Genomic DNA, 25529 nt, shown 5'->3' with positions numbered 1-25529 from the left:
GTGACACAAACATTTTATCTGTGGTGGTTAATGTGATGGCTCATTCACCTCAGCAAAAAAGAGATGAAGAGAAAAAATTAAAAAAAAGAGACTAAGTTTCAACTGGTACCGCTGAAAGGATGATTTATTAGTATTTGTAAATTGATTGGGGTATTCAGATAAAAACTGTTCAGGAGCGCTGCAAATCACTAATATGTGAAATATAAACATTACAATGAATTCAAAATGCTGAAGCAAATCAATAAATGACCCCATGCTTGCAAGTCACCACTTGATACTACAGCCTGTGAGTGATCAAAACCTTTTTGGACTTTGAAAGAAAGTCGTAGAGCTGGGTAGTAGCTACCAAGCACAACTCGTTAGGTTGAAAAGAGGGTAGTCCAAAAGCTAAGTCCTAAATGTTTATTATGTGTCCAGGGCAAGATCATGTGGTGCTGGAAATGGAGAAAAGTTCTGCTGCCAGGGATCAGGTTGTAAATCGGCATAAAATTTACTGGGTTATTATGAATAACAATGGTCACTTGTATATGTATATCTTGGTTACAAGCAAGATGGCAATTCACTTGCAATTTATACAATGTAGATCAAAAGGAAATTGTTGCCTAGAGGGAAGACTGAAGCCAAATCAACAAAATTGCATATGGAATCTTTAAATCTATTTAAAATAGGATGAATATTATTGCTTGGATAGGAGACTAAAGCCAAATCAACAAAATTGTATATGAATTCTTTTAATCCATTTAAAGTAGGAGAAATATTATACTTCAAACACACATCCCACTCTCTTAGTAGAAATCATACATTGTTATCTACAGTGCAAAGGAAGTTGTTGAGCAATGCAGACTATTGCTTCAAAAAAGGTCTATTGTTTAGCACTTGCCAAGAAACAATCTTAAGTATTCTTCTCTCCCCACCCCTCCGTCATGAATTCTTTAGTCATGTTTCATCCCCCCCCCCCTTCAGCAGGTATAAAATGGAAAAATGGGATTGAAGGATCTTTTCAGCGATGTGTAGCTTTTTGGATTTTGATAACTTCTTTTTCAAACACAGTATTTTCCATTTCAACATTATTGCTGGTGCTTCCCCAAAACGAAAAATGAATGGTGCAAATTTGACTGCTTCAGCTGTGGTACTATCCTCCCAAACTAAAATAAATAAGTCCAAACACTAAATCTAAATCTGAAAACAGATTCAATTTGAGACTACATACCGTGTAATCCATTCTAGGACACCATGATTACTGATGGCCAAATGCTATGTATATTTTTGAAGGAGTATTTTTCAAAGGGGGTCTAATATTTGAAAATGCATAACGGCGGAATAAACGTTAGACCAGAGACAAGCTTGGATGGTTCTGTAATGAGGATGATTTATTTTGATTCTCACTTCTGATTTCAGAGTTGTCACTGCTGTTGTGTTCCTCATCCATGCAACTTTGCACAACTGGCAGTGCTGAATATAAACCAAAGCCATATGTTTATGTCCTTTTGCCAAACGATTACAGCAAATAGTTCTATTATTCCCTTAGGTAACTAATGTGTGCCAAGGATTTCTATTAGTCTGCTTTACCAAGGCATCAGAGGGTAAAGTCGCAGCTTTATGAAATGAGGGGGCAGGTGCCAGCTTTATATTTTCAGAACAAATATGTAAAAAAAATATTATACCACATAAAAGATTGGACAGCACAAGCCGAAACAGAATCTTAATTTTTAAAAAAATAAATAAATAAATATCTGTAGGATTTCTTTTACAATGAAATGTGTTTTTTGAATAGCCTATGACAGAAAACCATTTAAAATATAAATAACAAACTATGTTTACGTGCAGTCAAGCACATGATGTGCACTGCAAACATTAAACATGTTAAACACATGCAAAACATGTGTGACATTGCAAACATGCAACATTTGGTGCATGTTTTGTGCTGTATTATTATTTTTAAATTCTTATAATGAAATTGGTACATATGAAAATATATTTTCAATTCTGATGAGTACATGCAGCTCTGAAAATATTGTTGCTGCTTGCTCATTTCAGAATGAGAAAGCATCAGAAGCATTGGCCTGTTGTATTGAGAAGATGCTACATGGTCCTATCAAATTTTGTTAAGATTTTAAATGAAGCCAAAGTTTGGAAGTCATAATGAGATTTCCAAATGGAACAGCAGCTCAACAAATGAAATCACATACTTTCCACTCAAAACTAAACACTGAATGCATTCTCCCACCTTTGCTTGCTTCGGAGCAAAATTATGTGCAAATTCCAAATGACCAAATCCGTCTCTCGGACCAAAATGTCTTGTTTGACTTAACAGATAATCCAAAAATTCATTCTCTGTAAGAAAGAATGCAAAATGAATGAGCAAAATCACAGACCAAGCAGGAGGAACGTGTGCTAAATTTCTACTCCCCTCCTGTCCTGCTATCAGTGTACATGTGAAGAGTCTGCCCTGTGCTTTTCAGTGGGTAAACTTCCATTACTTTGAAAAGAATTATAAGTGCACCTACACAAAATTCAATCCTCCTCTTGAAATAGTTTTATATTTTGAGGATTTGATGCTAACATTTGAGCACACATAGTAGATGTGAGCATTATAAATTTAAGTTATAGAGAATTAAATCGTTCTGTTTAAAACTAAGAAGGAAATCCATGCTACTTAACTGATACCTACATTATTTATTTGGAAATAAGATGCATAGATTTTACAAAAGAGTACATAATTTTACATAAGAGAGCCAGAGGAGAGGGGAGGCTAGAAGAGGAACTGATGCTGCTGGAATCAACTCCCATCAGTCCCAGCTACTGGGACCAAGGATGATGGGAGCTGTAGCAAAGCAACGTCTGGGGGGCAATGGGTTGTCCACTCCTGTGCTAGAGGGTTAGACTTGAAAGACATTCTGTGACTCATTTAACAAATACTGGTCTTTCTTTCTTTTTGCTGTATATTGCAATGGTTGGATGAAACGACCTTGGATAAGGGATACTTATACAGTAGCCCAATGTTACTGTCCAGTGCTCCATCTCCATAGAATTAAAACTTAAACAGTTCTTTAGCGGTTCTATCGCTGTGCAGAGTAGAACCTGTTTGAGAAAGGCAGGGGGCACCAATGAGTCTTTATAGGCAACGACAGCTGCAAAGCAGGGCTTAATAATTTGTGCAATGGCTCAGTGTTAGAGCTTAAACAAGGAGGAAGTGCATGATGTAGGAATAAATAGAAATATCCTGAGCAGGCGCAGAGTGCATTTCCTTCATCACTGAATTAATGACAAGGAGTCTGCACATATCAGAGCTAATAGGTTGTTGTTGTTGTTGTTGTTGTTTAGTCGTTTAGTCGTGTCCGACTCTTCGTGACCCCATGGACCAGAGAACGCCAGGCACCTCTGTCCTCCACTACCTCCCGCAGTTTGGTCAAAGCTAATAGGTAAGAATGTCCAAATCATAGCTCAAGGTAGGCTTGAGACCCAACGTGACTTTTTCTAGAAATTAAATGCTCATGTTACAAAGGGCACACTGATATAATGATGATGATTAAATGAACCACCATCAATATATGCAGCATTTTACAGAGTAGCAACATGGTGTTAGGCAAAGTCAGCTATAGAAGAAAGGAAGGAAGATGATGCTTACGCTAGAAAAGAGAATAATATGCTGAAGGAGCATATCTAAGGGGGAAAATAAAGATTTCTTGGTTAGAGATCTAGGACCAGCAAGTATGTCTCACCCCAAGGAATGAGGTCAGGTTTTAGTCAAGTTAGCATAAGTCAGTATTTATGTCACTACATTTTAAGTTGATTCATGGGACTGTTTTGGTTATCATATTAAATCAATGTCTGGTTTAACTATTTGCAACTTTCAGTCCCCCATTTTTTACATAAGTTTTATATAATGATTCATTACTGGAAGACCACCAGCTAGATGGCTTTAAAAGGGGGTTAGATAAATTAATGGTGGATAAGGTTATCAATGACTATTAGTCATGGTTCTCTCCAGTATCATGGGTAATATGCCTCTGAGTACCAGATGCTGGGATTCACAAGTGCTCTTGTGCTCGTGTCCTCCTTGTGGGCTTCCCTTAGGCATCTGGCTGGCCACTGTGAGAACAGAATGCTGGACTGTGTAGATTTTGAGTATGATGCAGCAGGGCTTGTCTTATGTTCTTATTTTCTGACAATGCACTACACCAGATAAAATGACCAGCTCACTTGGTACATTAAAGTTGTCATGTAAATTAAAGAAGCCAGAAGTGCTAATGTTAATCCCTCAAGATATACAAGCTACATTAACACTTAAGGAATCAAATTGAATAATTTGCATTTGCGTATCTACCTGCAGCACCAATGCTAACCTGAGAGTTTTTGATACTGAGTAGTTTGCTTGCTGTTCTCTAAATAAGAAGACAGCAGCAGAAGATGAGTGCTCAGAAATTACTCTGAATCTAGTTCTTTGAGAAAGTTCACATTAGTGTCAATTTGTTCTCTTATTATTGACAGCTTAAAAAAAGTTATTTAGTAATGCCAAACTTTGGGTACCATCACTAGTCCTGGAACTATTATTATTATTATTATTATTATTATTATTATTATTATTATTATTAGTTCAACTGGACATGACAGGACCATTTCAACTGTGCAAGAAAAGTTCTTGATGGACTGTGATTAATTTGTCTTGTTTTCAGAAATAATGGAAATGCCTGTGTCCTGGCTGCTTCAGATCAATTCTGCCTGTCCCCCACAGAATACAATAACACCTCTTTTCAATTTCCTAGATTAAATATAGTCTATTATCTGTCCTTCTGACATGGTAGCTTACAACATTTTCAGAAGTATTCTGGAAATAATACTCTAGAACTTAACAATTAGGGTGGTTTCCAACAAATTGTACTCAGTGTAGACCTACTGAAATTAGTGGACTTGGGTAAGTCCGTTGTAGCCAGTGCAGTTCACAGTAAAGATCTGCACTTTAACATTTATGCACAAATTTATCATGGTATGAGTTTACTTTTTTGTAGTTTGACAAGTTTGATACAATCATATTTATAAATTATATTTCAGCCACTGAAATAAAAAATTCTACTTTTCTGAGATATTACACATAGACACACACACACACACACACACACACACACACACACACAAAGACACAATTTTGGCATGGTTCTCACTGCTCCTAGGCTTCTAATTCCTCACATGTCAAGCAAAGAAAAGTTTAGCAAGTACACACAGCACTGAGTGAATATTACAGCTAAGAGGAGGGAAATGATCCAACTAACTAAAAGGATGTTAATCTTATAATAGACATGCTACTCAAAAAAATAGGTTGTGTGCCCTGATAAGATTTTAATTTACTAATCTTGTTCTGTACAAGAGCCACTTTGCACCTGCCTCTGTCCTTTTGTTTGCAACACATTATCCTAAAACAAAGGATCCCTGAATGAAGCCCTTTCTATATCTTTAAATTTAGCAGCCTTTTCTCCCTCTCTAATGCTCCATCAGGTTATATATTTATTAGCGATACATTTTCCACTTATTTTCTCAAAGATTGCCAATAAAGCACTAAATCACATAAGGGAGTAGCTGTAAACCCTTGGAGTTCCCCAATGTCAAACTCATTAGCATCCGAATAACCACACAGCAGCACATCATCTGCACAATTGTAAATTTTACTACTTTTAAATAGCATTTCTCAAAAGGCTCATTTTCAACTTTCTTCAGTGGTTGGCTCTCAGGGGGCAAGGCGCTTCCTGACGCTCACAGCTTCAACTCAACAACCGGCCGTTTACTGTCAGAAGCGTCAGTCCTCTGCCCTAACCCCATCTGCTGTCTCTTGCATCCTAAGGGACCGAGAGTTAAGACAGCACAGCTGAGATCCACTTAGGAAAGTGCACAGAGGGCAGGGGCGGGTGGAACTTTGCAGACTGACTACAAAGTGCAATAGATTTCTGACTGAGGCAGCGATGCTGCAAAAACGGCTCTGGAAAGTATCACGAAGCTGTAGGGATTTCCTAACCCCTTGACATTAGACAACATGATGAGCTGGGTTTCATCTTGATTGAAGGCCTCAGTCATTTCAAAGAGACTCCAGTATTTTGCTCTTGATGATGGACCAGTGCAGCCTGCAAGACTTACGGATAAAAGAAAAACCACCTCTTTGATGGAAGATTAGCTTTTGAAATGATATTTGATGTATTTGTTAGCTATTTTCACATCCTTCACATATTTAGGCTATGCGTGTGTGAGCCTCAAAAGATGGCAATTGTTTTGAAATGTAGGAAGACATGTTGTACCAAGTCAGATACCTTGTCCACCTTAGTTTAATATTGTCTGAATAATGTCAAGCAGTGGTTCTCTAGGATTACAGGCAGATGTTTTCCCCAGCCCTCCCTGAAGTTTCCAGGCACTAATAGGGTGCTCTGCTATTGCACCGTGGACCTTCCCCCCAAACACATTAAGGCCTTCATACAGCACTGGGCTTTTCTCCATTAACCAATGAGTCAATGTCACAGCACCTTCAATCAGTCTTCAGACAGATTGGCCCTCCACTCTTTTCATCATTAAATAGACCTGGGAAGATTATTGTGAGTTTTATATTCATGGTCACAGAAGCAGCAGATGGAGACAAGCCAGCACTCCTGCTAGTGTGCTTGCACCAAATCACCCCTTCCTTCCCAGTAAGCAACAGAGACCCACCTACCAGGAAGCTAGCACAGCAGTTCCGTCCCACCCAGCTTGCAGCTTATGCATGGTCATGCTTATGGTACAGTGAAACAAGCAAACTGGCCAGTCTCCTATTGAGCATGTGAACATCTGAGCTGGAATAAATGAATATGTTTTTGGATGCTCCCTTGCCATATTTCATGATTGTGAAGATTGTTTTACAAATATTGTTGTATTGTTTGATACAGCTGCATGCTTGAGGCTCTCACTATGACATGTTCTAATGAACATATGCAGTGCTTTTTTCTGGGGGTAAAGCGTGACACTTACTGTAACAACTTTGTGGTGTCCACCGGCACCTTTGTTTTTAAATAGGGAGGGAAGCACTGGTGGCAGCAGGAATGCCACAGCAAAATAGTTTCTTGCAAGGAGAACAGTGCTTCTTCCCCATCCACTTTCATCCTTAGGTTAGGTGATTAGGCCTATGGACCTGTTATAGGCCTGAGAGTATAGGCCAGGGGTTGGCAACCCATGAACACTGGCCGTTTCAAAAGTTCTCTGCAAGCTATCACTTTAAACCTCAGGAAAACAAATATACATCTGTCCCACCTCCTGCAGCCTGTTGTGTGTAAAGGAAGGTGTGGGAGACAAAAGAGGTTCACAGAAAAGAGAGAAAAGTGGCTAACCCCCACACTTTTATCCACTACTGGCTTCAACCCTACCCACAGCCAGGGTGCATTATCCTGGAGGGAAGGTGGTCCTCAAAAGACAAAATGCTCTTCATACCTGGTATAGGCCTCAGAGTCCAAAGCTTCTATGAACTGCCTATGGCAGTTAGATTGTTTGGCATGCTGAGAGGGCTCACTCCTTTAACTGCTCTGAAATCAGGCACTCCCAAACCAGCCAGCTTAAATTTGCCTTATCCCAAGTGAATAAATAGGTATGGGAGAGGTATCCCAAGCCAAGCTCTTTTTCAGCGACCATAGCTTCCCATTTGGATAATATATTCCAGAGAGCTGTGGCAACTGACTACCCTTTTGCATTATATTTTCCCCTGTCCTGCTACCTTGTTGCAAGTCTCTAATTTAAGCTGCTCAAACCCAACAGGCCTACTTTGCACCCTCCTCAAGTGTATTTGCCAGGTTAAAATGTGTCTGGTCATTCTTGCTTGCCTTGATACATAGGATATTTGATGATGTCTGGAATCAAGCCTATTGTGCAAAGGTAACACTAACATTTGTTTCTCTGTATACTTTTGCTTCTGGACCATTGCAGGAGGTTGTGCAGAAGGAAGCGAATTCATCCTTCATCCTTACACCCTGATGTAAAGCCAGGATTGTAGTGAACACATCTATCTTAAGGGCGGGGGGGGGGGGAGGTGTGATACTTGAGAAGCTGGCCCTATGCACATCACCTCTCCAAAAGTTTTGTATCTATCATAAATTCAGCTTTCAGTTTGGGAATGCGAGCAAGTGCCATGAGTGTGCTGATTGCTTTCAAACATAACAAGGGAAGGGTCCCTGTCTGAAATAATACCAAAGATCCTTCACAATTCAATCCTTTCCCTATCCTCAACACCAGCAGAAGACACATCATTATTATTTATTTAATTTATATACTGCCTTATACCCAGAGGTCTCAGGGTGGTTCACAGAATAGGGCCAATTCACATGATCCCCCCATATGAGTTGATGATGCAAACTAGCAGAATCCAGAGCTGGGCTCTGCTAGTATGTACTGCAAATTTCGTTTTGTCTTTCTTAATAACATTTTATTGATTTTCCAAAAATAACAAAAATAAAAAACAACAACAATGCAAAAAAAAACACACACAAAAAACCCCAACAAATTGATGTCCTTCTAATCCCTTCATTGGTTCTTTCTTTATCAAGATACTGCATGTATTTAAATCACCTATTATAAATTCATAATAAAATTACAAGTAATCGTAAAACCCTGCTAATGTATTAACCTGTTTACATTGCTTCTGTATATATGCAATAAACATCTACTATTCTTCCTTAAATTCATTATCATCTCTTCCTCTTAATTTCACCATCAATTTTGCCATTTCAGCGTATTCCATTAGTTTTACTTGCCAATCCTCTTTAGATGGGATGCCTTCTTCTTTCCGATATTGTGCTAATAAAGTCTGTGGGGCCAATGTGTACTGCAAATTTTCAGTGTGTGTCAACATAGCTGCTAGTATGATTTGCCCTATGACTACATGTTAACCAAATGCACAGTAAGTTGCATTCAAAAAGTCCACACATTTAGGGGTTTAGATGGCAATAGTGTTGAGGGAAGTTGAAAGATGTTAATATTAGTTAACCTGTATCACTTACAGGATATGGGGTGGGGCATGCCATATGGCATGTATGCTTTAAATTCTGCATTTGTTGGTTTGTTTGCTTGTTTTGGAGGGGTTGCCTATATATCAATAAAAATCCTTAATAAAAAGCGGCACATTTCATTAGGGTTCAGCAATGATCTAAATAAAGGTGTGAGTTAGGTGAGCAATGCAACTCTGTCATGTGCTGAAAGTTCTCTATGCACCCATCAAAGAAGCCATGCATTAGGAGGTTCTTGTGGATCAGCTATGGCTTGAGTTGTTCTCTGCATTTCTTCTACTATTGCTACCTGCAAAGTTGTAGCTTAAAATTAGCAATTTGCTCCCCAAGTAATGGCTCTGAAAAGGAAGTTTCACCCTTTTTCCAGCATCATGATAGACATGGCACTGCAAAAATTTCATGTACTTTAATGTTGTAACCTGCCCTGTGGCCTTAGGATGAAGGGCAAATAAAGGAATAATTCTGTTTGGGGAAAATAAAACCATTTTATATGAGGTATTTCTCTTCCGCTTTCTGGAACACCCATGTATAATGTGAAACCATTAACCAACACTGAACCATTTTTTGAGTTATGTGAGCTTATTCCCACAATGCATGTTCCTTCCTATATGTGACAGTTGCTTCCATGCCATCTCAAAAACTGAGTTTGTGCCCCGTAGGGTGCTGTTGTGATTGGTTCCAATCAGACACAGTTTTCTGAACCATTAATTGTGCTAACTTTACATTTTATTTCAAACTTTATGACTTTGCATAAGATAAAACGTAAAAAACTACAAAAGTGTAAATACTCAGAAAAATGTAGCTTAACTGGAAATGTGTATATGGTAAGAAAGACACAATGGACATATTATACTTATTCTCCTGAATCTGTTAGTAGTACAGTGAATCTCCTGGAGATACACACACACACACACACACATATATAATAAGCATATGATTTCACTTTCTATTGGCAAGCATTTTAAAGTCCCAAACCTAACATACAAATATTTATGAACTTCCAAAAAGTTTCAGTGGTGCATAGAATGAACTGAATCCATTCCATCTTGCCCAGCATTTTGGAGTGGATTTTGCAGCATTTGAGTTGGATTCTACAACCCATTTCTCCCATGTGCAGAGGTCTCAGAAAGGTGGAAGGATGCCTGGTGTGGTTTGGAGAGGTCACTTGACCACACTAGGCTTCCTTGCATCTTACTAAAGCCTATGTCAAGTGGGCAGTAGCCTATCGTTGCTATGTAGGGGTCCTCATAAAATAGGAGATTTAGGTCTAGCACAAACCATGGGAGACCTTGTGTGCCAGGCCAGCCATCAGAGGGAGGCAATAACGCCAGGCACATATTGAAGGGACAACAGTGGCAGCTTCCCATGACCACTCCCCTCTGTTTCAGGATCAGACCTATGTATACCATGCCACCTTTTCTCCATCACCCTAAAACTAGCCAGTTGGCCTCAGATGCAGCGGAGGATGCTTGCCTTTTGCTAGTCACAAAGTAAACTTCACATGTAGAGTCAGTTTGCTGTATGTGAAATGGCAGGAGGGGCAGTACTATCTTCTTCTTTCATCATCTAGTGCAGGGGTCAGCAAACTTTTTCAGCAGGGGGCCAGTCCACTATCCCTCAGACCTTGTGGGGGAGCCAGACTATATTTTGAAAAAATAATAACGAAAGAATTCCTATGCCCCACAAATAGCCCAGAGATGCATTTTAAATAAAAGGACACATTCTACTCATGTAAAAACACGCTGATTCCTGGACAGTCTGTGGGCCGGATTTAGAAGGTGATTGGGCCAGATCCGGCCCCCGGGCCTTAGTTTGCCTACCCATGATCTAGTGTAATGTCTTGAGTCAGCCCTGGTTCCCATCATGATCTGGGGCCAACTGCCAAGATTTCTGCCTGTGGATCCCAAAGGCAGTGAACTCTTTAACCATTACTTTTAAATGGTGACTGTCACACTGAATTCAGAGTACAATTGCTCCCTGTGTTTCCTGACACCTGGCTTAACTTTGTTTTAGTTACTGCTGCGACACAATGAGAACAGATTCCCTTTGCCTCAATGAGAAAACCTTTTCACCTCTGTGCTTGTCCTCACAACACCTGTAAAAAGCAACCACCTATGCGTTCTTTTTATTTTATTTTAAATACAGTGCAGCATTTTCTACTGCCTTTTGCAAGATCATATTTTGCCTTGCAGAAAGGTTTAACTTTCACCTGATTCAAGCAACAAACTATCTCACAAAGATGCCTGAGGCCTCACATTAATTAACATAACTGCATTTAGATGCTATTCATGGCTGATAGTTCCAACACCTTGTGTCAAAAAAAGAAAAAAGAAAAAAAAGGAGGGGGTGCCTGCTGTAAACATTATAAACATATTCAAATAAGCTTAACACAATCTGCCATGCTTATTTCTGCCTAGATCATGGACCAGCGAAATGGTTAATGCAAATGGATTTATAATTTGCTTTGGGGGGCCAGTTTCTTCTCCTTATTTATTAGCCCAGCTGATGGGGCAGATTTGATGAGGCACTTCTGGAATAATTGAGTCATCACACAAAGAAGGCTGCTAGCATTCAGAGTGGTTTTATCAGCAGCAAGCAGGCCTGATTACTGACAATTACACTCTGATCCGGTGATGGAGGAGAAAGAGCCAACGAGTGGGAAATGTCCGTGTTTCTATCCAGGAATAATTTCTACATTCATTTTACATGCTAAGTGTTTCCTATCTCTGCATAATAAACTGTAAACAGGAATAGATGGCACAATGTCCCTTAATATTTCCTGGTAATGAAGACACAAATGTACAGTGAGTGCTGATAAATATAGATGAAACATAAGCTCTTCTCCGAGTCTGTATTGTTACCTTTAAAATAAATGCATTTTGGTGGTAAAAGCATAATCATAGGTAATGCAAAAAAATGACAGAAGATTGAAGCTGTCCTTGTAACTACACAGAAACTTTATAAAAGTCCTGTTAATCACTGCAGCTTTCAAGCTGAAGGTGAAATACACGGAAGTACATCATTTTGGTCCTCAGCAGTCAACTATGCAAAAACTCTTTTGGTTATAAACAGTAAAAGGAAGCTACATTGACCTCCATTAGCACTTTGTGGAGAGCGTAACTCAGTGCTAAACCACACACGCAGATTATCCTGAAGCTGGAATACATCACTAAAATAAATTCCATTTCCCTCCTATTGGGCCTTTAAAGAGGTAGTATACATTAATGAACAATAAAGGTGGACCTTGGAGAGCTTTAGTTCAGTGTAGGTTGGTCCATTAGGACAAATGGGGCACTGCCCCACTTTGCTCAGTCTGCCCTTGGGCAGCCCTTGTTTGCCTACCTCCTTACTTATAACCAATCAAAGGGACGGCATTGATTGTCACCTTCCTCCTCCTCCTCCTCTTCCTCCTTGGTGTCCATGCTGCCCTTGTAGAACTCATCAGGGAGGAGGATGGGGCAAAACAAGGATTAGCTGGCTCCACCTCTCATTGACTCTGACTCCACCTACCTTCAGTCTCTCTGCTTTATGCCCTACCAGTCCCAATGGGCACCAGCCACCACTGGTTTTGGGTATTTCCCCTCTTTAGGATGCTGGGGTTTTTAAACAGATACTTCAGAACTTTATAATCAATTATGGTAAAAGTAGGAAATTTTACAACCGCAAAGAGTTTCCCGCCCTTGCTTGAAATGGGTGGTGATGAATAGCTGAAACACAATTCGGTATTTGGAGAAATGCTAAACTATCAATACTTCTGTTTTCATTCCAGAGTCTATTAGTATGAAAACCCAAATAATAACCTTCTGATGCTTGTTCGCCTCTTTTCCTAATTTCCTAAGTTAGGTGGAATCTGCACACATATTAAAAAGACTGTGGAAATGCTTTTTTAAAAAATGTCTTGAAAAATACATTGAATTTTACATAGCTCACTGTCATCATCTAGTGTCACATTTGTATACTGCACTTCACAACACATTTCAAATGTTTTATTTGCAGCTGTATAGCTGAGTCCTTATTCTCTGTTCTCCTAGGGTAACTATGACAACTGTGTGTTGCTGAAGTAATTGCTTAACTTCAAGACCTGGGTTAGAATAATATGCAATATTTTGAATACAAATGTACACAAACAGCCCTGTGATTTCAGAACAATTTCTTTCAGAACCACACATTTTTTATCCAAGTGTTCTTCAGGGTAAAAATGTGCTAACACTTACTAAATAGTTTTCTTTGCAAATTTGGGTTTTTAATTTAGACAAGAGAAAAATGCATACTTATTTCAAAAAGGTACTGGGCTTAGATTGCAATCCAAGAGCAAGGCCCATTGAACGCAGTGGGAATTACTTCTGAGTAGACATAGTGAGGGTTACAACATTAGGCTACATTCACAACATACATTTAAAGCACTAAGATACCACTCTAAAAAGTCATAGAATTATAGAGTTGGAAGGGACCGTAAGGGTCATGGCTTCCCCAAAGAATTCTGGGAGCTGACAGTTGGTAGGATATCCCCAACCCCGAGCTACAATTTCTAGCGAAGTTTAACCAATCAATCCTTTTTCACAGGGAACTCTGGCAATTATAGTTCTGTGAATGGAATAGGAACCTTCTAACAATCATCATCAGCCATAGCAAACTACAACTACCCAGAATGCTTTGTGGCATCATGGCACTTTAATTGTATGGTGTTAATGTGACCACTATCATGAAATAACTCAGAGGCTTTAGAAGATGCTTGGGAATGACCAGTATGATAGCTATGTGGCACAACCCACCAAGTTTTCCTGGGGCAAACATTATTTAAATAAAGAAAAGCTGTGAATATCTATGCTTGGTGAGCTGCAATAATAAACAGTGATGAAGTAGCGCTCAAAAAAAACAGAATGAGGAAGTGGAATCAACAGAAACACTCCAGAGTCAATGTCATGCTCACCATTCCCCACCAGGAACTAATTGGCCTGAAAGGAATTCTACGTTTACTATATCTATAAAAGTGTGCCTTTATATACTTTTGTCATCCAAGCACCCTTCACTTTGATGGCCTGTGTCAGGGCAAGTGAAATGAGAAGGCCCTTGTCATATCCAGCTACAGTGAACTGAGTGTGTGAGGAATGGTGCTGATCAGTCTTGGCTCTCTGCACTGTAGGAAGAAGATGATGTGAAGGAAGCCCTTGCACAGCAGTTCATTACCACAGAGTGAAAAGGGCAACCAACCAGGCTCTACTTCTAACTTATTCAATAGTGGCAACACTGCAGCAGAAACCCTAAATAAGGATGGGAGGAAGATTTTCCCTTTAATATAGGAACCTGCTCAGCTACAGCCACGAGAAAGTGGTAGGGACTTGCCCTACCACAGGCTTGTTCATAGCAGTAACTATGGTGGAATCTACACACATATAAAAAATGCTGGGAAAATGCTTTTTTAAAAAAACGTTTTGAAAAATACATTGAACTTTGCATAGCTCACTGTCACCACCTACAGATGGGTAGCCGTGTTGGTCTGCCATAGTCAAAACAAAAAAAATTCCTTCCAGTAGCACCTTAAAGACCAACTAAGTTAGTTCTTGGTATGAGCTTTCGTGTGCATGCACACTTCTTCAGATACACAGTGTGATCAGTGTATCTGAAGAAGTGTGCATGCACACGAAAGCTCATACCAAGAACTAACTTAGTTGGTCTTTAAGGTGCTACTGGAAGGAATTTTTTTTGTTTTGTCACCACCTAGTGTCACATTTTATATTGCACTTTACAACACATTTAAAACGTTTTATTTGCAGCTGTGTTGATGAGTCCTAGGGCTCTGCTGCAATGCCACTATGAGCTGTAACACTTCCACCACAAAGGGAGGGGATATCTCTGGGAACTTTATTTGTAGGAATATACCATTTCCCTCTCCTGTGATCATGCTTGTGCATATAGTGTGTGTATGTTCCTGCTTTTTAGGATGGAAGAGAACACTGCTTTGGAAGCAAAGCGTGTGCTATTTTATAGAAATCCCAAGGTATTGTGGTTCTATATCACTTATCAGTGTGCAAAAGTTTTAAAGACATTTTCTCATGGATTAACAAACATCTGAGGTAGGCCAGGATAAGAACATTGAAATGCCTGAGGTTATTGAACTGCATGTACATGAAGGGATTTGAAGCTTGGTTTATCAGTGTAAGAAATAATGGAAAGGGAGGGGGAACCCCCTTTTCTACCCATTGCACCACTGGGATATTTAAGAATTCTTAGCCTTTTGCCTTCTAATTATTTCAGTTATTTTACTGCTGTCTCCTAACTTTTGATCTTACAAGACAAATGTTTAAAAATAACAATAGTAAAATAATTGTAAAGCGCCTTGTGCACTGGAAATACCTTAAAATCACCCTCATCTTCAGCATCAACAAGAAAAAAGCTATTCCTTTCAGGCTTCAGCCACAGTCCCGTTCTTCTTTGTGAACAAAGGTTTCTTACTTCAATAGACATGACAGACATACCCCAAAGGAGTGGGGTGGGGAGGGGATTGAGTCACACAAAAGAAAGGAGTGTGCCATCTTTGAGCATGCAAATCACATATGTTCATTAAATTCAACAGTGCCATGTGAAATGCAGTCTGCCACCTCTAAAAGATTTGTAACTGCCCTAACAGTTAGAGGCAGGCCTTCCCAGCATTTACTGCATTGTGCTTATAGACAATCTTTGATGACCATGCATAAGCTATGCATGTGTTTGACATTATAATTGGAAGATATAAGACACTTAGTCTAGGAGAGTTTCCTCAGGCTCTGAGGGCCCAGTTCAAGCAACATGACTGGGCTCCTGAATAATTTGACATGTCACAGGTTCACGGTGAGATTACAGCCTTGCACAATCAGACTTAACTCTGATTTTATATGTTTTCTGGGAAGATATGAATCCTGTTCACACTACTTCCCCAAGACCTGCCATTCAAGGCATAAAAAACAACAAAACAAAACAAAGAGTAACGAACATATGCAACTTTTCACTATACCAGTTACCACGTTAAACTGGTTAAATTGTGTTGATTCCATCTTGCATCTCAGGTCCCATAATGGTGTTCAAAAACGTGTTTTGAAAACTGCATCTTTCTTATTGACCCCCAAATCCTGCAGCCAACAATTTCTAAAGCTGCACCAGTGACTGTAGAGTGAGGGTTACAGATTATGTATCTGCAAATATCACTAGCTAGAAACACAGTTACATAGTTGAAAACAATCACACACCCCCAATTAACACACACAAGAAAACAGGTACTAGTTATCCCAAATACTGTTAAAGCCTGTGATGAAGTAAGAATAAGGCAAATAAGGTTTTATATATACTATGTCAAACTTAGTTCTGCTGCAACCTGTTTTCGCTTACTATTCTTTTAACGATGCAACATCTGTATAAACAGTCCCCAATATTGGGCTGTTTATAAAGATAAGATGCTGACAAGTAAAAAAAAATGATTTCCAGCAGATGCTAAAAGCAATCTACACGATCAACGTAAAAGTACACCAATTCCTTCCTTTGAAAGAACAATTCCCTGACTTAATATGTATTTGTCTATCTATCGTTTCAAGCGTTCTTCACATTGTCCACAGATTTTAAGTGTGTCCTCAAAACATTCAGTGATCATAATTAGAAAACTCCGTTGGGAGCCAAACAGGTGTGTGGTGTTTTCTCAAACAGCCTTTTTTTTTTTTTTTAGATTAATGACCTTTTTAAAAACAGCAGCCTGACGACACCGCAAGTACCATTCCAGGCCCTTTTTCGGGGGGCCACACCTGAAAGTGAAAGTGAATTATCAATGACATTTTTTAAAAGAATCAGTGGTTTAACACTAATTTCTAATCAGATCCTACAGAAAGGAACAGCTCGCATGGCAGCTGTACTTTTCCCAGGGTTAATTACCTTTCACTGCTCTCTACTAATGAGTCAGCTGTTCCTGTCATCACACAACTACACTGTGTTCATCTGTAGCTCTAGCTGTGGACAAACACAGGAGCTCAAGCCTTGTTTGTATATTGGGGATGTTTGTTGTGCAATGATTTTACAAAGGAAAAAGTACCACAACCCTTTTTAATTTTTTTATAGAAAACCCATACAATGTGCGTGCGCAGTGACAAAGGAGTGGGGCAAAAAAAATAACAGTCAAATGACTCTGCCCCTGCATTTTTATTTTTTACTTTTACTACTGCCTTAATGTTGCAAAAATCCAATAGCTTTACAGCTTTTGGGAATCTCCTGCTTGTATTTTTTTTTAAAGTACTGCAGCATCCACTGGCACATGAAGAGGTGATTATATCTGCATGGTAGAAGGTAATGTAAAATGCCATGTAAAAATAGTTTGAGAAGGCTTTATGGCAGACGTGTCTTTATGTGGGCATCAGGAGTCTGGGGTTACTGAATGCATGAGGCAGCCTTTGCCAACCTGCTGTCTGGGGCTGATGGGAGCTGCAGTCCAAAATATCTGGAGGGTGCCAGGTTGGCATGGAAGGCTTAGCACCATTGGGGTAGGTCCTACCTCTGCCACCCAGGCCTTCTGCACAAAGAAAGAACTTGGGTATGTTTGTTGACAAGAGTTGATGGGTGTATGGAGGTCAAGGGTGGGGTCTGTTGCTGCATCCTGTGCCCCTCTTCACATGCTCAGTGTCCCCTGGTGGCCCTCATATGTAGGTTGGACATATCCCAGTTCGCCAAATCCAGGTAGCTTAATCTTCATGTTATGCAAAATGTTTGCTAATTATGCAAATTTTTTAAAAGGCAACTCCTCTGCGCATGTCTCACAATAGCAGAAGGCATCTGCATGTAACTGTGCTTGATTTGTGTTTGAAGAGGGATGAAGGGGGCATATAGAACTGGGTGACCTAAGATGCAATAAGCAGCTGGTCCATATGGAGAATTTTAGGCCCACCTCTAACCTCATACATTAACAGTAATCTATATTACACTGTTGTTGTATGTCTCTCTCTCACACAAAGACACATGCATCCACCCCACTACCCAATACAGTGGTACCTCATGTTAAGTACTTAATTTGTTCCGGAGGTCTGTTGCTAACCTGAAACTGTTCTTAACCTGAAGCACCACTTTAGCTAATGGGGCCTCCTGCTGCCGCCGCGCCGCTGGAGCACGATTTCTGTTCTTATCCTGAAGCAAAGTTCTTAATCCGAGGTAGTATTTCTGGGTTAGTGGAGTCTGTAACCTGAAGCGTATGCAACCTGAAGCGTATGTAACCTGAGGTACCACTGTACACAACAATGCAATATGGGGATAATTGACTATGTTGTCGTCAGCACTATTAAAAAGTTTTAAATACTGAAAAAGAGAAAACATTTATTTTCCACAAAAATAACACCTGATTTAGAAAGAACACAAAGGCAGAGGAGGCAATCTGTCCCCTTATCCCAGGTACATGAAACCATTGATTTCTCCATAGTTTTCTCTGGGCATCACTCACTTAAACAGCTTCAAAAGGAATCAGGAAATTCCATCTCTGAACAATGTTTTGTTTTTTGCTACTATCATTGCTTCTCTTACATACTAAACCTGACTGTGGTTTTGTTTGTTTGTTTGCTTGTTTGCTTGCTTGCTTGCTTGTTTTATTAAATTTTTATACTGCTCTTCATCCAAGGATCACAGTGTGGTTTATGGTATAAAACCACAACATTCATAACACAGTAACAAACAAATATCTCAGTTCTATAAGGGCTAGACTTTCTTTTTAAAAACTGTTCCTAATTAGACAAATGGTTTGGTTGGATGGTGTCAGGATTAAGACGTGTGCTACTCTGGAATCTAGGATGCTTTCAGAGGATGTGGCCCTGGCAGATCCCTGCACTACCATCAACTCCCAGGCATTCCAACTGCCCATCCGTTGCTAACAGCCATCCACTCCCTCTAAAGGGAAGGGTTTGGAGAATCTGGTTGATGACATCAGTGGCTGACCACACCCCAAATATATATTATACTTTTATGTGCAATATAAAATATAAGAAACTTTGTTGGGGGGAGGTCATGCCTGAAAAGCAGAATATTAATAGCATAACATATAGATAACATAGACCATTGGCAGCTTTCAATTCCACCCCCATCATGAACCAGCTTAAATGTATAGACCATCTTCAAGGACAGCCCTACATGTATTACTCTACAGTAGCCAAATCTGGATGCCATTACAGTAAGAGTGCCAGTAGCATGGTCTTTGTGTTGTAGCTGTGGGTGCAGTTGGTGAATGAGATGAAGCCGATAAAAAGCACTTCAGGCAACAAGCACTACCTAGTTGCAGAGGGGCAGCCAGTTTATTCCATTTCAGGAAACTCATCAAAAAGACTTGTGGCATCTTAATAACAAATTTGTTTTGAGATAAACTTTTGTACATCTGATAAAGTAGACTCTGGTCCATTAAATCTTATGCTGCAGCACATTTGTTAGTCTTTAAGATGCCACAATATTTCCTGTTGTAAAAGCACTACCTGGGCATCCTGGAGCAGAGCTGGATCCAAAAGTTCTCAAAAACTGTTCACCTGTCCTGACACCTAAAAGCGAGTGCGACCCCACCCAGAATAGGCAATTCCCCCGAAAGGAATATGTTTGATTCTTCCTTTCATAATCCCTCTTTTGTTTAGATACAGCACCACTTTGTTCACCTTTATCCAATACATCACCATTTGCAGACATTCATTCAGGGGAGCTACTGCCACACCTGGTTCAGATGAAAAGAAGAAATGGAGCTGGGTGTCACACGTGTTCTAATGACACTGCTTTGTAAATTACTCAGCAATGTCTCTCACTGATTTTATGTGCATATCAAAAAGCAGGGGTGGCAATACTGGGCAGAGAGGAGCTTAACAAGATTAACTCCTAGGGGTAGTGCTTTTTTCTGGGGGGACGCAGGTGTACACATACCCCTAAACATTTTGTGAATCTAATAGGAGAAGAAACCAATAATAATAATAATAATAATAATAATAATAATAATAATTTCTTCTCTAGCACGGTGAATCGTCAGTTCCATTGCCACCCCTGATGGGCAGCCTCATTTCCTGTCACAGTGTTTCCTGAGTCTCATATGGAATGATAGTACCCCTAAACATTTTTTTTAAGAAAAAAAGCACTGCCTAGGGGAGTGAACAAATGTCTCCCAGCACCACCTTCTAGAATCTGTAACACAGGTAGGAGCAGGTAGGTATGCTTCTTCCCCTGTTCTTGAACCTTGGACATTGCAGGAAATGCTCAGAACAGACTACAGCTCTTGAAGAATGCACAGGCACCACACATTCTCACATGGGGCAGGGAGACAATGAAATAAAATGAGGAGGACAACAACAAAAAGGGGAATTAAAAAGAGGGAATGAATTAAAATGGGTTTTAAGGGAGGGAAATACCAAGAGAGGGGAGGGAAAGGAAGGGAGGGGGCAGGGCTTAAGTCTCAAATTACACCTGATTCCACAAAGGGGTGGGGCACCTGTCACTTTGGCAAAAGGTATGCATAGTATACTACTAGTGTTCTCTCCAAGGATACACACTCAAACTTTTGAAGGGGATGGAACTACAAAGAGGGCCCCCTTTGCTGATCGTAACACCAGAGTGGGTCTGTACAGGATTTGGGGGCTAAATCATTTGGGCTTTAAACACGAATGTGAGCAGCTTTAATTGGGCCCAGAAATGAATGTGAAATCTGGTGCTTTCCATTTTGGACTAAATGCCCATCAGCCCCAGCCTCCACAGTGAACAAAGAAATTTCTAACTCCAAAGCTGGTCAGAAACCTGACTGATAAGGATACAGCTAAGCAGATTTACCCAAGATACTGTGCACCTAGTCACCCACTGCCTGTTAACCATCTTGTCCCAAAATGGAAAATCAGGACTGGTCTATAACTACCTAGGTCACTAGATGGTCACAAATCTATCATACCTCCTTTAGGAAAACCGGAACAAATCCCTCAGTGAATGAGAAATCTGTTAACCTCTAGCAACTTGCTATTATTAGAAACTTCAAGAGTTGAGCAGCCATATTATGGCACAGACTTTCCTAAGTTCATCCTCAGGGTTAATAATCTGAAAACTCACTCAAGCAACTGTGACTAATGGATGCTAAGCTGATTGCTGGTACAGACCCTGACATAAATGGAGCACCCAAATAAAACAGTTGTGACAAGACTTTATCTGGAAAATATGGAGCAAACTATCCAGAGTGGACTACAGATAGTTCTATGTGTTCACCCTCACAACTGGAAAAAGCTGTGCTAGGTAGCTGTTTAAGTGTACTTGTGAAAATGTTGCATATAAGCATTTTGCTGGTTCACTGTCACCTTCTTAACAGAAGCAAAATTGCTCACTGATTAAATGGCTAGGACCCTGCATATCTCAGAATGTTTCAAGGCCATCTCCCTTATTCTGTCCTCCATATATCGAGTAAGAACAGTGGGAGAAAGGAGAGGGGCATCATTTGTGGTTGTTTCCTAGTGGAAGTCTGCACTTCTGGAGGTTTGTCGTATCCAAGCCAGGTTTTTCCTTAAAATGATGTATGATTATTTTACAGATAAGGTTGAATGAATATACAGTAGAAAGTTATGTCATGTGGAATATGTTGCATAAGACGGCTTTGCAGATGAAAAGTCATGTAAAATGAGCACGGAAGGGGGTCAGGATTGCACCAGTTGGCACCATCCCCAACTTATATGGAACCATAGAATAATAGAATTGTAGAGTGGAAAGGGAATGTCAACTAAAGCATCAATGACAGATACCCATGCAACCTCTGCTTCAATGAAGGAGGGTTCACAACCTCTTGTGTTTCACTGTTGAATAGCTCTTACTGTCATAAAGTTCTTCCTAATGTTTTGTTGGAATCTCCTTTCTTGTTACTTGAAGCCATGGGTTTGGGTTCTACCCTCTGGAGCAGGTGAAAACTACCTTGCTCCATCTGCAAGCTTGCTTCCATGTGACAGGCTTTGAGATATTTGAAGATGGCTATCATATCTCCTCTTAGTTTCTTCTTATCCAGGATAAACCTACCCAACACCCTCATCTGTTCCTCTTAAGGCTTGGTTTCTAGACCCTTGATCAAATTGGTTGCTATCCTTTGCACACATTCCAGCCTATCAACATCCTGGATATCTAGTACAGAGTTTAGTGCATGCTTCTGTATGCATGTCGGCCAGATGAATGCACAAAGGTGAGTCTCATCCTGACCTGCATTACATGTCATATACAAATACAGTGGTACCTCAGGCTACAGACTTCGCTAAGAGTCTGTAATTGTACCTTGGGTTAAGAACTTTGCTTCAGGATAAGAACAGAAATCGCACGCCAGCAGCAGCGTGGCGGCGGGAGGCCCCATTAGCTCAGGTTAAGAACAGTTTCAGGTTAAGAACGGACCTCCAGAACGAATTAAATTCTTAACCCGAGGTACTACTGTAAGGTTAATGTGAAAAATGGTGTTTATTCATTTATTTGCAAAAAAAATTATATACCATCAGTGTTAACAAAAAAGAATCATAGCAGTAAACAGCATAAAATAAAAATAAAATAGCATTCATAAAACAATTACAAAATACATCACAAATCAGTAAATCAAATTAACACATCAACTTAGCTAGATCAACATAGCCAGATCACTCCTCAGGGGGAAGTGTTGGTGACTAAATGCCAATACAGTAGGTGCTTGTCTACCCAGTGTTCATTGAAAGCACATTCTAAAGGGCAGTTGCTGCCAGATGGTAGACCCTGGTCTTAGTTGACATAAGAGGGACCTAAGTACAAAGTAGACATAAAATGAGCAGCAGTACAAAGAGTACCTCTCCCAAAGTTTCCAGGCAGAGGTCTACAAGGTAAGTCTTTGCTTCCTTTGTTCCATCCCAACTACAGAGTCCCACTGCTTCTCATTCTCTGCCTGCATACATTGTTCCTTTCCCCCCATAATATGGGTCCCCACATGTACTGGTTAGAGTGTCAGATTACGACCGAGGTGGCCCAGGTTTGAATGCCCATGTTCACTGCCTAACCCTATGTATCTTAGGAAAGGACTGAACTCTAGTAGTGGAGCACATACTTTGCATAACGTAAGTCTAAGTTTCAGTGTGGGGCAACTCCAGACATGACTGGGAAAAGCCCTTGTCTGAGACCCTAGAAAGCCACTGCTAGTCAATGTAGATAACATGGAGCTAGATGGACCAGTGATCTGAGCACAGCTTCCTATGTTTTATGATCAAGTGATGATCTTTCTGCCCAACCTATCTCACAGAGTTGTTGCAGGGAAACCAGTAGAGATGGCTGAAACTTTCACTCTGCCCTATGCTCATTAGAGAAAGAGCAGAATCAACAAATGCAGAACAAACAAACAAACAAACAAAAACAAATATGGAACCCACCATTAATGTTTGCTTCGCTTGTCATCTCAATAGCCTTCCACTGGTTGTTTACACCCCACCCCCTAAAATCTAAGTTCACCAACTCAAAGTTGTGTTATATATGCTGAAATCTCCAGTACAAAAACCCAATTCTGTTGCACCCATGGGGCTGGACCCAGACTTCCATGAGTGGTTCTGCTCTCAGAATGGAATGTTCTCAGGATTGCACTTCTCTTTTACTCTGCAGAAAAGTCTGCTAAAAGGATTGGGGACCCTCTGAATCACTATGGGAGATGGTGGTGGTGCTGCATTGGATAGGAAAAACAGAGGAAATACCTCTCCACATCCATTCAAAGAAGGCCTCTGACAGATCCTCCAAACCATTATTTATTATTGTGTTTCTTGCAAGGCAATCAGGGTGATTCACTATTTAAAATACTTTTTTAAAAATTTACAATTGAGAAAAAGCAGCAGAGTTGTCTCAGGCAGTTTGTGGTCTCCTTAGAAGCTAATGGTGTGAGCTGACCATTTGTTACTACTACTAGTAGTATAACATTAGGAGGTATATCCCTGGGTGCTCAAAAGGTGGGAGGGAAGTATACAGCTGAACAGTTGGTGGCTTCTTAATATACATTCAATAGCATAATGCCTGTGATTGAGTACAACATGTGGGTTAATTGGGGCTTAAAGCCCACAATTCATCTGCTGACACACAGGAAGGTAGTGATGCTCTATCACATTTAGTATTGCCAGATCCCCCCCCCCTTCCTTTGGCAGGTCAGCTGTGCCTTTAAAAGAGGCCTGCAGAACTTGCGATGCACCAAGGCAAATGCAACCCGCCAGCAATGAAGAGTGGCCTACAAAGGACTTGGTAAACTTCCAAAATCTGGAGGATTATGAACCAACAGCATCTATTGTGCACTTTTCTTTTGACAGTGTTTGTACGTATCTAGTTATGAAAATTGCTATAACGGTGTTTATTATGATACTCTACCACAGTTTTCAAGTTCAATACCTTTAATAGCTTGACTCGATTACATACTTTTTTCTCCATTTCATTCAATTTATTTATTTTTAAATGAAAATTAAATGAATGTCTATGACAATACACTTTAAGTAGATTTTTGGTTGTTTTAAACATTAAACTGCATTTTTATACGCTTGCAGTTCCTCATGATATAACACAGGACAGCCCAACTTTTCATACTAAACGGGCCACAAGAGTACTTTGACATGGAACCTGTGGACCAATACACTGCCTTGTCATGCACACATGGGAAGGGGGAAATGGGACCAAAATTGATAACCCCACAGCCCTCATGCTGCCTTCCCAAAGCTAGCTAAGCAAGGCACTGAACTTTGGGAAGGAGGTGTGAGGCTCTGGCAGGGTCCTAGAGCCCGTCCACCTCCTTCCCTAAGCTGGGCTTTGGGAAGGAGGAGGGAGGACTCTAGAACCCTGTCAGAACCTTATGCCTTCTTTCCAAAGCCCAGTGCCTCAATTACCTGGTTTTGGGAAGGCAGTGTGAGGGCTGCAGGGGTTTCAAATGTTGCTGAGAGCTGCCAAAAAAAAGGTCTTGAAGGCTGCATGCTGCCTTCGGGCCACGCATTAGACCACACTGAACTATGTTAATTTCATCAGATTGTACATGACTAGTTTTACATATATTTTTATTGTCCCCCACCCTGAGATCTTAGGATTAATGATATTATAACAGTCACATTATTTTCTTATGGTATGATAACCATTTCAGTACTTTTTGCCCATATCTATGATGAGGAGTTAGCACGTGTGACTTCTAATATAGATGGTAACTAAACAAAATTCTGTCTTTCAAATATTTTAGAATCATAGGAAACTACTGTCAAAACCACGACAGAATATTTATATATCTAATTCAGTTCTGTCAACTCCAGGGGGTCATCAAACTTTTTTGGGCATACAAGCACATTTGCCACCTGCCCTGGAAGGAAATCCTGTTCTTTAATCCTGAATAGGAACCGGAATCTGGAGAAACCACAAAATATGCTGTAATTAAGCACACTCCACAACCTATTCCATTAGCTACAACAGACTGCTTCTTTTAAGCTCACTCTCAGTGGGGGAAGGAACCTTGCAGGTGCCATCAAAAGGGCACACATGTGCTTGAGAGTGCCACATTGGCAACCCCTGATCTATTCTGGCTGG

General features: G+C 40.2%; 1 protein-coding gene across 9 annotated transcripts in view; it reads right to left on the bottom strand.

Annotated features, from left to right (window-relative positions):
- The window catches only part of ST18 (ST18 C2H2C-type zinc finger transcription factor), a 183126-nt gene that overhangs the window by 81681 nt on the left and 75916 nt on the right, over positions 1 to 25529 (bottom strand). For 5 of the 9 annotated variants that reach the window (XR_003707595.2, XM_028736983.2, XM_028736977.2 and 2 more), the window contains one exon: positions 2228 to 2334. The exons of the other annotated variants lie outside the window; for them this stretch is intronic. Coding sequence is in view for 2 of the 5 variants with exons in the window: in XM_028736983.2 (XP_028592816.2) it covers positions 2228 to 2334 (107 nt within the window). In the remaining 3 variants the exon portion in view is untranslated. The remainder of the gene's footprint in view (positions 1 to 2227; positions 2335 to 25529) is intronic. 9 annotated transcript variants of the gene reach the window in all.

This window comes from Podarcis muralis, chromosome 8, assembly GCF_964188315.1.
Source record: "Podarcis muralis chromosome 8, rPodMur119.hap1.1, whole genome shotgun sequence".
Classification (NCBI taxonomy): Eukaryota; Metazoa; Chordata; class Lepidosauria; order Squamata; family Lacertidae; genus Podarcis; species Podarcis muralis.
Note: the sequence above shows the minus strand (reverse complement) of the source record. Positions and strands in the feature narration are given on the sequence as shown.